This window comes from Oryza glaberrima, chromosome 2 (genome assembly GCF_000147395.1).
Source record: "Oryza glaberrima chromosome 2, OglaRS2, whole genome shotgun sequence".
NCBI classification, from domain to species: domain Eukaryota; kingdom Viridiplantae; phylum Streptophyta; class Magnoliopsida; order Poales; family Poaceae; genus Oryza; species Oryza glaberrima.
In genome coordinates this window covers 4,286,108-4,297,865 of record NC_068327.1, presented here as the reverse complement: position 1 = coordinate 4,297,865, position 11,758 = coordinate 4,286,108, and the positions used below count along the sequence as shown (strand labels likewise).

At 42.0% G+C, this 11,758-nt stretch overlaps 2 protein-coding genes across 2 annotated transcripts; both read left to right on the top strand.

The window, feature by feature from the left end:
* Nucleotides 1-669: 669 nt before the first annotated feature.
* LOC127761838 (two-component response regulator ORR24) lies at nt 670-5,273 on the top strand. The gene is made up of 6 exons (XM_052286170.1): nt 670-1,167; nt 1,724-1,876; nt 2,443-2,835; nt 2,936-3,012; nt 3,408-4,448; nt 4,907-5,273. Exons 1-6 carry the CDS (start codon nt 1,005-1,007, stop codon nt 4,958-4,960), a joined length of 1,881 nt encoding a protein of 626 aa, XP_052142130.1. The 5' UTR covers nt 670-1,004; the 3' UTR covers nt 4,961-5,273.
* Nucleotides 5,274-6,004: 731 nt separating this feature from the next.
* LOC127761837 (chaperone protein ClpB3, mitochondrial) lies at nt 6,005-11,498 on the top strand. The gene is made up of 10 exons (XM_052286169.1): nt 6,005-6,496; nt 7,029-7,247; nt 7,328-7,565; nt 7,793-7,988; nt 8,107-8,161; nt 8,472-8,622; nt 9,149-9,457; nt 9,553-9,818; nt 9,910-10,839; nt 10,975-11,498. Exons 1-10 carry the CDS (start codon nt 6,215-6,217, stop codon nt 11,278-11,280), a joined length of 2,952 nt encoding a protein of 983 aa, XP_052142129.1. The 5' UTR covers nt 6,005-6,214; the 3' UTR covers nt 11,281-11,498.
* The last annotated feature ends 260 nt before the right edge of the window (nt 11,499-11,758 follow it).

The following is an 11,758-nucleotide window of genomic DNA, read 5'->3' as shown; positions in this document are numbered from 1 at the left end:
ACAATGAAAAATCTTAAAGGCATCGTAATTGTAAACAAATAATATGCTAACCGATTCGTTTTCAAGCATGTATATATTTTTATCACATATTTTCATGCATATATATGATAAAATCATATAGGTAATACACATAAGACTTATATCTACTATAAAAATAGATGAAAAATAATAAAATTCAAAAGGTGTCTTGATATTAGATTTAAAGAGAGTACAAACACCTACCCACATCTCCGAATAGGTGTCGCGTAATTGCTAGCGTTATTTTAAAGTCGTGATTACATAACAAAATATATATACATATAAATGCTTGTTGGAAAAAAAATATTTAAACCCTACACCGAAATATAGAATCTTAAGAGGCATTAGAGTGACGTACATCATCTTACTATATGTCAACCGATTCGGCTTCTATAAAGCGTGCGAATTTCAAATACGGCATATTTCACCTAAGTCCAAATTAAACAAAGCACATACGACCCATATCCACCACTAAATAGATGCAAAAACAGTAACAGTAAAAATTTAAAAGGTGACCAAGAAACTCTCTCAAAAAGGAGCACAAACACGAAACACGCCCCGACCCACAGCCCCATATTTGATGGACGGATTTAAAGAGGCGAATAAATGGCATGAAACAGGGGAAGCGTAAAAGGAAAATAAAGGCGAGGAGGGAAATAAAAAAAAAAGGTTTCCACCTTTGCACTGCATATGAAAAGTTTTTTTTTCTCTTCTTCACTCCAATCCATTCCATTTACCCAATCCGCGATCCATCCATCATCCCCTACCTCTCGCTCTCTCTGTCCTCTCCTCTCCTCTTATTATCATCGCATCCATCCCGCACTTCTCTCTCTTTGGTGGTGGTGCTCGCTCTCGCTCACCCTGCTTTGACCTTTGGGTTTTTATTTTTAAGGATCCAAGAAAGTGCTGTTTCTTGGGTTGCTTGGAGGTGGAGGAGTTTGGGAGATTGTTTGTGTTTGATTGATTGGTTGATTGATTGGAGGAAGATGACGGTGGAGGAGAGGCAGGGGAGGGTGGGAGGCCATGGTGTGAGCGGCGGCGGCGGCGGGAGGGACCAGTTCCCGGTCGGCATGCGGGTGCTCGCCGTCGACGACGACCCCACCTGCCTCAAGATCCTCGAGAACCTCCTGCTTCGATGCCAGTATCACGGTATGCTGCTAATCTGCAATCTCTCTCTCTCTCGAGCTCGAGCGAGCGAGCGAGCGAGTTCTCTCCATGGTTGTGGATTGAGCTTGTGCTGTATCGATCAATTTTTTTTTTCGTTTTGGTTTAGTACTGTTCTATAGTTGTTTTTTTTTCTCTCTCTCTCTTGGATTTAATTTTTGTTTTTTTTGGTGATGCGCTAGTTCTTCTTTGCTTGGCTTTCACAGTTTCACTCGTAGATGTTTCTGTTGTTCTTGGTGGTCTATTTCTTCGGCCATGTAATGTCAACTCAAGAACGGATTTTGCCCCTTTCCTCTTAAAAAAAGTTTTTTCCCCTCTCTTTTCTTCGATATAATTTCAACCCTTCTGTCTGAATCTCCAATCCTTTCTACTGTTCTTTGGGTTGCACACATGGTGGTTGTGTAAGGATTATCTTCTGCTGACCTTTTTTCCTTGTTGCAGCAAAATAGTAGTAGTACTAATTCTTTTGATAATTTTGACTTGCCTATGTATTGTGTTGTTGAATCTGGCCTGATTGGATTTGATGTGGTGTGATTTGCAGTGACAACAACTGGTCAGGCGGCCACGGCCCTGAAGCTGCTCAGGGAGAACAAGGACCAGTTTGACCTGGTGATCAGCGACGTCCACATGCCGGACATGGATGGCTTCAAACTCCTTGAGCTTGTCGGCCTCGAGATGGACCTCCCAGTCATTAGTAAGTCATGCTTTGCTTGATCTGATGTATCATTCTTGTAACCAGAGATAGTATGTTCTAGTAAGATGCGTGTGGATTGCATGAGATCTAGACATCTAGTGAGTGATTTTACTTCATTTGAACTGCTGGGTTGCAGATACATGATTATTTATAGCAATAAGGTAGTTAGCTGAAAATGGCAACAAGTGTGAGACATGGAAAACTCATGAAATTTCTTGGTTCAAATCTATTTTTGGAAAGCTCCTTTCTGTTTTACTGTTGGTTTGGTGCGTAGGTCAGGTAACCGATGAAAGTTTCCTAATGCGAAAATTTGGTAGATACCGTCACGTTTGCTCTTGTTAGTTACCCTGATTGCCTTGCACAAATGACTATGATGCTGTATCCTCTTACTTCTCAGCCAGTTTTTTTTTTTTTACATTTATTTGGAACGTTCTCCTGCAAACTGACTGAGAAACATCAGGTCGACCAACGATGTTTGCGCTTATGTTAACGCGGATCTAATAACATTACTTTGACTGCATTCATGAACCTTACCTTACATTCTGAATTGACTATCTGTCATGTAGTGTTGTCTGCGAACGGGGAAACACAAACTGTCATGAAGGGTATAACCCATGGTGCATGTGACTATCTTCTGAAGCCAGTGCGTCTTGAGCAGCTAAGGACGATATGGCAACATGTGATTAGGCGTAAGAATTGTGATGCTAAGAACCGTGGTAACGATGATGACGCTGGTCAGAAGGCACAGGGAATGAACAATGAAGGTGAGAGTATTGGTGCTAACCGCAACAAGAGGCAGTCACGGAAAAGTAGAGATGAGAATGGAGATGATGGTGATGATTCTGATGAGAACAGTAATGAGAATGGAGACTCATCAACACAGAAGAAGCCAAGGGTCGTGTGGTCTGTTGAGCTGCACCGAAAGTTTGTGGCTGCTGTTAACCAGCTTGGCATCGAGAGTAAGATCATTTCTCACAAACTAGCTACTGAGAATATTGGCTGGCTATTTTTCTTAGTTCAATGCCATATGTGTTAATATTTGTATGCTTGTTTTTTCAGAGGCTGTTCCAAAGAAAATATTGGATCTCATGAATGTAGAGAACATCACCAGGGAGAATGTTGCTAGTCATTTGCAGGTTGAATTTCTTTCCTTATCTTTGACCGTTCATTTCATCATGTTGTTTACTATGGTTTATCACTGCACCAAATTATTGTTATTATTGTCCCAGATATCTGAAAGAGGATTTTTTTTTAATATATGATAATACAGCCCTAAAATATTCCTAATTCATATTGTTGCATGTTCTGTATTTTGTTGAGTTCTTTTTCAGTATTTGTATGAGAAGCAAAATATAACATTTATGTTCTCATACCATTTTCCTAGTATATTGATTGTGCAATCGTAAGTACTAATTCACCAGTGTTAAATTCAGAGTTTTGCTAACCTATTCATTTCTTAGCTATTTTTTTTCCTCTTGTTTGCACCTACAAGTATACTTCACTGATGTTTCTTCTCTGCTTGTCATTTCAGAAGTATCGGCTGTACCTTAAACGGTTGAGCACTGATGCAAGCAGGCAGGCTAACCTTGCAGCTGCATTTGGAGGAAGGAACCCTGCTTACATAAACATGAATTCATTTGGAAACTACAACGCATATGGTAGATACCGTACAGTCCCAACTGCTGGCCATACCCAGGCAAACAACATTCTTACTAGGATGAACTCCCCTTCTGCGTTTGGTGTTCATGGTTTGCTGCATTCACAGCCAATTCAGTTAGGACATGCCCAAAATAATCTGAGCACTTCACTGAATGATTTAGGAGGGCTTAATAATGGTAACATGATCAGAGGTGCACAGATGTCAACAATTCTAACTGGTCCTTCTGGTAACTCCTTTCCAAACATATCGAATGGTGCACCGCTGGCAACTGCAAACAGATCACTGCAACCTCTTGAGTCGAGCAATCAGCAACACCTTAGTCGGGTGCATTCATCTTCTGCAGATCCATTTAGCACACTTGTTGGTGAGTCTCCCCAGTTTCCTGATCTTGGAAGAACCACCAATACTTGGCAAACTGCGGTTCCATCCAACATTCAGGATCGTGGTCACAATGATAACATGTCGCAAGCCACCCTGCATATGAATGGCCCCAAAATTGAACCTGTCTCAAGCTTCACATCATCCAATCAGATTCCGCTGCTGGGAAATGAGATGCAGGGCCAAGTAGCATCACTGGCTAGCAATGTTCCAATAGCATTCAATCAGGACACATCACCATTCAACTATGGGAGCAGCACAAACTCAAGAGACATGCTAAATAACAGCCATGTATTTAGTAACTCCAGCATCAACACGTCGTTGCCCAACCTTAGCTTAGACAATCCGGCTGTACCAAGGCAGACACTGGATCGTGGGAATACGGGCATTGTTTCTCCCATACAAGATGGAAGGATTCATCACCAAGCTGTTAGCAATCAGCTAAACTATAATGACGATCTTATGCGGACAACTGGGCTGCAAAGGGGTCTCAGTGGTGGTCTAGATGACATTGTTGTTGACATGTTTAGGCCGGTATGATTCTTTCTTGTATTTATTTTTTAGAAGAGTATTCTATATTGGTATTCTGTTTCAGAATTCTATTGCTTAGTGTTGTTGTTCAAGCAGATCAGTCTTTAGTCTTTACCTATGAAAATTTCTGGACACAGTAGTAGTCTATCAAACACTCACTTTTCTATGGATGTGCGTTACTCATCTCTATTCATATGTAGTCCACAAGCATGTTCATGTTTGATTCCTTCAAGATATTTTCTGCTGCATAGTACTACCTTTAATCCTTTGCAGTCTGCACTATATTATTATAGTATGAAACAGCAACATATGTATTGAAATATTTCATATTCGTTCTGAAGAGATTTCTAAGTTTAGTTTCAGTTCCACATATTTCTTAATCAATATGTTAACTGCCATGCTGGGAAGTACAAACAATGAGTATACTATGTATCTGACAACGCCATCTTTCATCGATGCAGGACCGCGAAGACGACGGCGTTCCTTACATCGATGGGGACTGGGAGCTGGTCTAGCCAGCCTCCATTTCAATCATTAGTCCGCGTACGAGGTTTTTCTGCATTCGCGGTGTCGGCTGCTGATTGGTCCATGCTCACTTGTCAGCACAAAGTGGTGTTCATAGTGGCTAGCCTTCATCACAAGTGCATTTCACATTTGGCTTCTTTTTTCAGCTTAGTGATTATTAGTTGGCCAGTCAGTCTGTGAAATTTATGTGGAGAAACGGCTGTGTGGTGTGTTTTTATCATGACTTATACTATAATAACTATGTTAGTTCAGGTATAACCGGTTATCCTGATAATATAGTATGCTTGGTAAAATTCTCGTTAATCATCGAAATTCTCTTGGCTCTTTAATCTTTTTCGTGACGGTGTTTATCAAGCTTGCAAAGTTGCAATGCCAGCATCTTATGAGATTTCAGCAGAATGTTGCTGTTTGGAAAGGTAGTTGTTTTAGTTTTGCAGTTTTGTGAAGATGGGAAAAATTCATGTGTCCGGTTAAGACCTGAGCTGCGTATATTGAAATTGCAGATTTCTGAAGAGAAGCTTTTGAACTACAGCCTGAACTGATTACTGAACCAAATTCTCCATATTTCGGGACGAAGAAACATAAATTTTGGAGGAATTTCGACCGAATTTGAATAAATCTTGCAAATTTTGGACGAAATAGCTCTGTACAGTGTACTACCTCAGTTTCATATCATAGATCGTTTTGATTTTTTTAATCGAACTTTTTAAGTTTAATCCAACTTATAGAAAAATATAGCAATATTTCTAACACTCTCAAAATATATTCAATATTATATTTATTGAAACTAATTTGGTGTCATAAATATTACTAAATCTTTTTTCAAATTTGGTCAAAGTAGATATGAAACGGAGGGAGGAGGAAATTTCGAACCCAAGTTGGAAACCCTGCTCATATGGGCCCAAATTTCAGACCGTCGCTTCGGAAATAAACGGGCCGGATAAGATGATTTTGGCTGCCGAACACGATCAAAGTTAAATTAAATAAAAAAAAGAAAAAAACAAAAACAAAAACAAAACAATCCGCAACTTGCAGATTGCAGAAGCTTCTCCAACCTTCGATTCTCTTCTCCACCTTCTTCTTCTTCTTCTTCTTTCCCCTTCTCCAAGCATCGCCACCCTTCGCCGCCGCCTCCGCCGCCGCCGCCCTAAAATCGCCGCGAGAGCGCGCGCGCTTCTCCCACTCGGCGACCCTGAGAGTCCGAGGCGCCATTGAACCCCTGACCCCCCCACCCGCTCGCCACGATGTCACGCGCCACCGCCGTGTCCAGGCTCGCGCGCGCCGCCCGCGCCGCGGCGGCGGCGCGGCGCCACCACGCTGGCGGCCGGGACCCGCTCCGCGCCCTCGCGTCGCTCGCTGGAGACGCTTCCGCTTCCGCTGGTGGTGGGGCGAGGAGGCCCGCGTGGTTCGCGCCGCCCATGGGCCGGCTCGGTGGAGGCGGGCTGCTGGTTCCGCCGCCGCCGCCGCAGCGGAGGCTGTTCCACCCCACGCAGGCGGCGAGGTACAGCACCTCGTCGTCGTCTCAGGTCTGGGTTCACTTCTCTACGCCCGTGCAATTATTTTTCTCTTGTCAGTTGGTTGCTATAGGGGTGGTGAATTCAATCTCGCGGATGCTGTACATGTGTCGGCAATGAGGCTATTGTGAATGAAACTGTTAGTTTAGTTGCGAATTTGCGATACATGTTTGATAATCTACTGCATTAATTGGATACTACGGTTTACATGTGTAATGTTCTGCTATGCTCAGTGATCATGTTGCAGTGCATATGCAAAAGTGTTTAGTTTCAGGCAATTTAGGATGTGCAATGTGTCAGTGTTTAACAATTTCATGCCTAGAAAACCTTGAAGGAAAGCAGTTGCTGATCATTCTGTAGGTTTGGTGAAAACTGAGAACAGCTATGTATCAGATTTGATAAAACTTGGTGATTACTATGAAAACTGAGAACATATGGTTTGCAGTTTGTGGATATATAGTCATATATAGACAATATGGGAAAGTTCCCTCTTGCCAACAACAGCTGACTAATAGATGGGTAATTTTTTTCGGCGACCAAACAGATAACTCCAGGAGAATTTACTGAGATGGCCTGGGAGGGGGTTGTCGGCGCGGTTGATGCAGCTAGAATGTCGAAGCAACAAGTAGTGGAAGCAGAGCACCTGATGAAAGCTCTTCTGGAGCAGAAGGATGGTTTAGCGCGCAGAATATTTTCGAAAGCTGGAATAGATAACACATCTGTCCTGCAAGCTACTGATGAGTTCATCTCGAGACAGCCAAAGGTAGTGCTGATTGGCCGTAGTAGTTAATTCGTTAAGAGATATATGCATCAATGTTAACAATGAGTCTGCTGCATTTGTAGGTTGTTGGCGATACAAGTGGACCGATCATTGGGTCAAGCTTTGTATCAATTTTGGATAATGCAAGGAAGCATAAGAAAGAATATGCTGATGAGTTTGTATCTGTTGAGCACATATTGCGAGCATTCACAGAAGATAAGAGGTTTGGACAACAGCTGTTCAGAGATCTCAAAATTGGGGAGAATGAGTTGAAGGAAGCTATCTCCGCTGTACGTGGCAGTCAGCGGGTCACAGATCAGAGTATGTCTATGTAACTCCATCCTTTATTGTTACTTTCTTTTGTGCAGTTGTTTTTCTACAGAGGTATCTCTTTGTTCAGCTCTCTATTCACAACTTGAGGGGAGACTCTGCCAATGGCAATGGTTTTGTTTCAGCCAGATGGTTTTTCATGTTAGCATTAAAATGTACCCAGTGTGACTGTTTGATAACCTTAGGAATCATAACTCTTTTTATGGTGCTGCTTCCAGATCCGGAGGGGAAGTACCAGGCTCTAGAGAAGTATGGTATTGACATGACAGAATTAGCTCGACGTGGAAAACTGGATCCTGTTATTGGCCGTGATGATGAAGTGCGACGATGCATTCAGATCCTTTGCAGGAGAACTAAGAATAATCCTGTAATTATTGGTGAGCCAGGAGTCGGCAAAACTGCTATCGCTGAAGGGTAAAATATATCTCTATCTCTCTCTCTCTCTCTCTCAATACAAGTTACTTTTTACAGCTTACAGCATTTGTCATTTTAAGGATGTGCTGAGCAATTCGTCTGCATTTATTTCGTGCAGATTGGCGCAGCGTATTGTGCGGGGAGATGTTCCTGAACCTTTACAGAATAGAAAGGTAATTTCTTAGCCTTTTTTGCTTGTCCTTATCATAACATTTTCTAGGATAGTAGCCTTGCTTTTATTTCATACTCAGATTCAATCAACCAGATGAGCTGAGGATAGATATACCATGAGATCTTTCCATGAGTAGTGGCAATTCATCTACCTCTCGTCAGGTGGATCCATTAAGAGGAATGCTTCTGGCCAATAGGACAATGCATTCTCAGTTCGTTAATGCAATGAGAAAATAAAGGAAGAAGAAATAGATAGTAATTTATTGTGCTATCCATTCTTATTTTGTTACATGCATATGCAAAAAATTACAGCTTATTTCATTGGACATGGGAGCATTACTTGCTGGGGCTAAATTCCAAGGTCAATTTGAAGAGAGACTTAAGGCTGTTCTGAAGGAGATCACTGCCTCGAATGGGCAGATCATCTTGTTCATTGATGAGATCCACACTATTGTTGGTGCAGGTTTGTATATCTGTGTATTTGGCCATTGCCATGTTTGTTTAGCACTTAGCTTTTATTAACCTCTGAATTGTCCATTAGGTGTCACATGTTTAGCTTAACTAAATTTGATACCTGAATGATTCAAATTAAGCATACATATTCATATGGTGGAAGATAGTAGTCTGACTTTTAGATTGGTAGTCACTAGTGCTTGTATTTAGACAATTATCTCATTTATTTGTTTTATTATGTTACTTTGAAGCTGTCATTAACTATTTTGCCCAAAATGTGCACTAGTGGCAAATTGGCTGAATGATTCAAATTAAGCATACATACATACTCATGTGGTGGAAGATACTGTCTGACTTTTAGATTGGTAGTCACTAGTGCTTCTATTTAGACAATTATCTCATTTTATTTGTCTTATTATGCTACTTTGAAGCTGTCATTAACTATTTTGCCCAATATCTGCACTTGTGGCAAATTGGTCGGGCCTTTCTTACTATGACTATTGTTGTGCTTACACCTTACCTTTTTCCTGCTCCAGGAGCAGCAGGTGGGGCAATGGATGCTGGTAATTTGCTGAAGCCAATGTTAGGTCGGGGTGAACTCCGTTGCATTGGAGCAACAACACTAGATGAGTACAGGAAGTACATTGAGAAGGATGCTGCTCTGGAGCGTAGGTTCCAGCAGGTTTATTGTGGTGAGCCAGCAGTTGAGGATACAATCTCTATACTGCGTGGCCTAAGAGAGCGGTATGAACTGCACCATGGTGTCAAAATATCAGATGGAGCTCTTGTTTCTGCGGCTGTTTTATCAGATCGCTACATCACTGGACGTTTTTTGCCTGATAAAGGTACTGCATGTTCTTTATTATCAACAATTATGGGAGCTTAAATTTAATCCTTCTACAGTTTTTCTTGATCTAAATTTCTTCCACGTCATGGGCAGCTATTGACCTAGTTGATGAAGCAGCTGCTAAGCTGAAAATGGAGATAACATCGAAACCTATTGAATTGGACGAGGTAGATAGGGAAATCATAAGGCTTGAAATGGAGAAGCTCTCATTGAAGAATGATACCGATAAAGCCTCCAAACAGCGACTGAGCAAGCTTGAAGCTGATCTAGAATCTCTGAAGCAGAAGCAGAAAAACCTTTCAGAACATTGGGAATATGAGAAGTCCTTGATGACTCGCATAAGATCGATCAAGGAAGAGGTAGGCTCATGGTTTGTTCTTTTAATTGTTATTTGTTGTGCCATGGCACGTAATATAGTCTCTAACTCATATTTTCTTATCTTTGTTGTAGACTGACAGAGTTAACCTGGAGATTGAAGCTGCTGAGAGAGAGTATGATTTGAACCGTGCAGCTGAGCTCAAGTACGGAACACTTCTGTCGCTACAAAAACAGCTTGAAGAGGCTGAGAACAAACTCATGGAATTCCAGCAGTCAGGCAAGTCAATGCTTCGAGAAGAGGTGACTGATGTTGACATTGCTGAGATTGTTAGCAAGTGGACTGGTATTCCAGTGTCAAACCTTCAACAATCTGAAAAGGAAAAGCTACTGCTATTGGAAGATGTACTCCACAAGAGGGTTATTGGCCAAGATATTGCAGTGAAGTCAGTGGCTAATGCAATCCGTCGTTCTAGGGCAGGCCTATCAGACCCTAACCGTCCCATAGCAAGCTTAATGTTTATGGGTCCAACAGGTGTAGGAAAGACTGAACTGGGGAAAACACTAGCTGAATTCCTTTTCAACACAGAGAATGCTCTAATACGGATTGATATGAGCGAGTACATGGAAAAGCATGCCGTCTCCCGTTTGGTTGGAGCCCCTCCTGGCTATATTGGTTATGGGGAAGGGGGCCAACTGACAGAAGCTGTTCGTCGTAGGCCTTATTCTGTGGTTCTTTTCGATGAAATTGAGAAAGCGCACCAGGATGTGTTCAACATCTTATTGCAACTTTTGGATGACGGAAGAATAACCGACTCTCAGGGCAGAACAGTCAGCTTTACTAACTGTGTTATCATCATGACTTCAAACATTGGGTCGCCATTGATTCTTGATACGCTTAGAAACACATCAGACAGCAAGGAGGCAGTTTATGAAATAATGAAGAAGCAAGTGATTGACATGGCTCGGCAGTCATTCCGGCCAGAGTTTTTGAATAGGATAGATGAGTACATTGTATTCCAGCCGCTGGACACCACAGAGATAAATCGCATCGTGGAGATCCAGGTAAACCTCTTATAGTTATTCTTACATGACTACTCTAATAGACCCACCTGTGCCATAGCATCAAATATTAATTGTGCTTTAGAGGTTTTCTCACAGTTGATCTAACAAAAAAATTGTAAAATATTCCACTTGCAGCTGAACCGAGTCAAGAACCGGCTGAGGCAACAGAAGATTCATCTGCAGTACACACCAGAAGCTGTGGAGCATCTTGGCTCTCTCGGCTTTGACCCTAACTACGGTGCTAGGCCTGTGAAGAGGGTGATCCAACAGATGGTAGAGAACGAGATCGCCCTCAGTGTCCTGAAGGGCGACTTCAAAGAAGACGACACCGTCCTCGTCGACGTGAGCTCCGTGGCGATCGCGAAAGGCCTTGCTCCACAGAAGAAGCTTGTCCTCCAGAGGTTAGAGAATGCAAACTTAGAGTTAGTCGCCAATGACTAGTTAGTTACACGATGGCATCGCCAAATCCTGTACCAGGTTTGAGGTTCCCCCTCGTAGTAGATGTTTTCAGCAGCTGCAGGAGCTGCTAGTTCGGCATGTTCCCACTTCTGAGCTTTCATATGGCTTTCTATAGAAAGTCTGTCCAGTTGAAAAGAATGTAACTTGCAAAGGATGTTAGTTAAACTGTTCTGTAAATATTAGTTTCTCTTGGCATCCAATTCTCCCTTTGCTATCTTATCTAGTAGAGTGAGAGGCTTTGCTATCCTTTGAAGCACACCGCCTCTTCTGGCCTTTCGCCACATAAGGTAACTAGTATGTCTCGATGTTCTTTTTTCTTTTTTTTTTCTGTTTTCACTAAGTATAGCATAGCAAGCTAAATTTGGTTGTCCGTCGTGAACTTAAGGCTTGTTTGGTTTAGTACCCTACCATCAAAATGTTGGTAGTGTTAAACTCTAGACAAGTTTTGGCACTACCAATA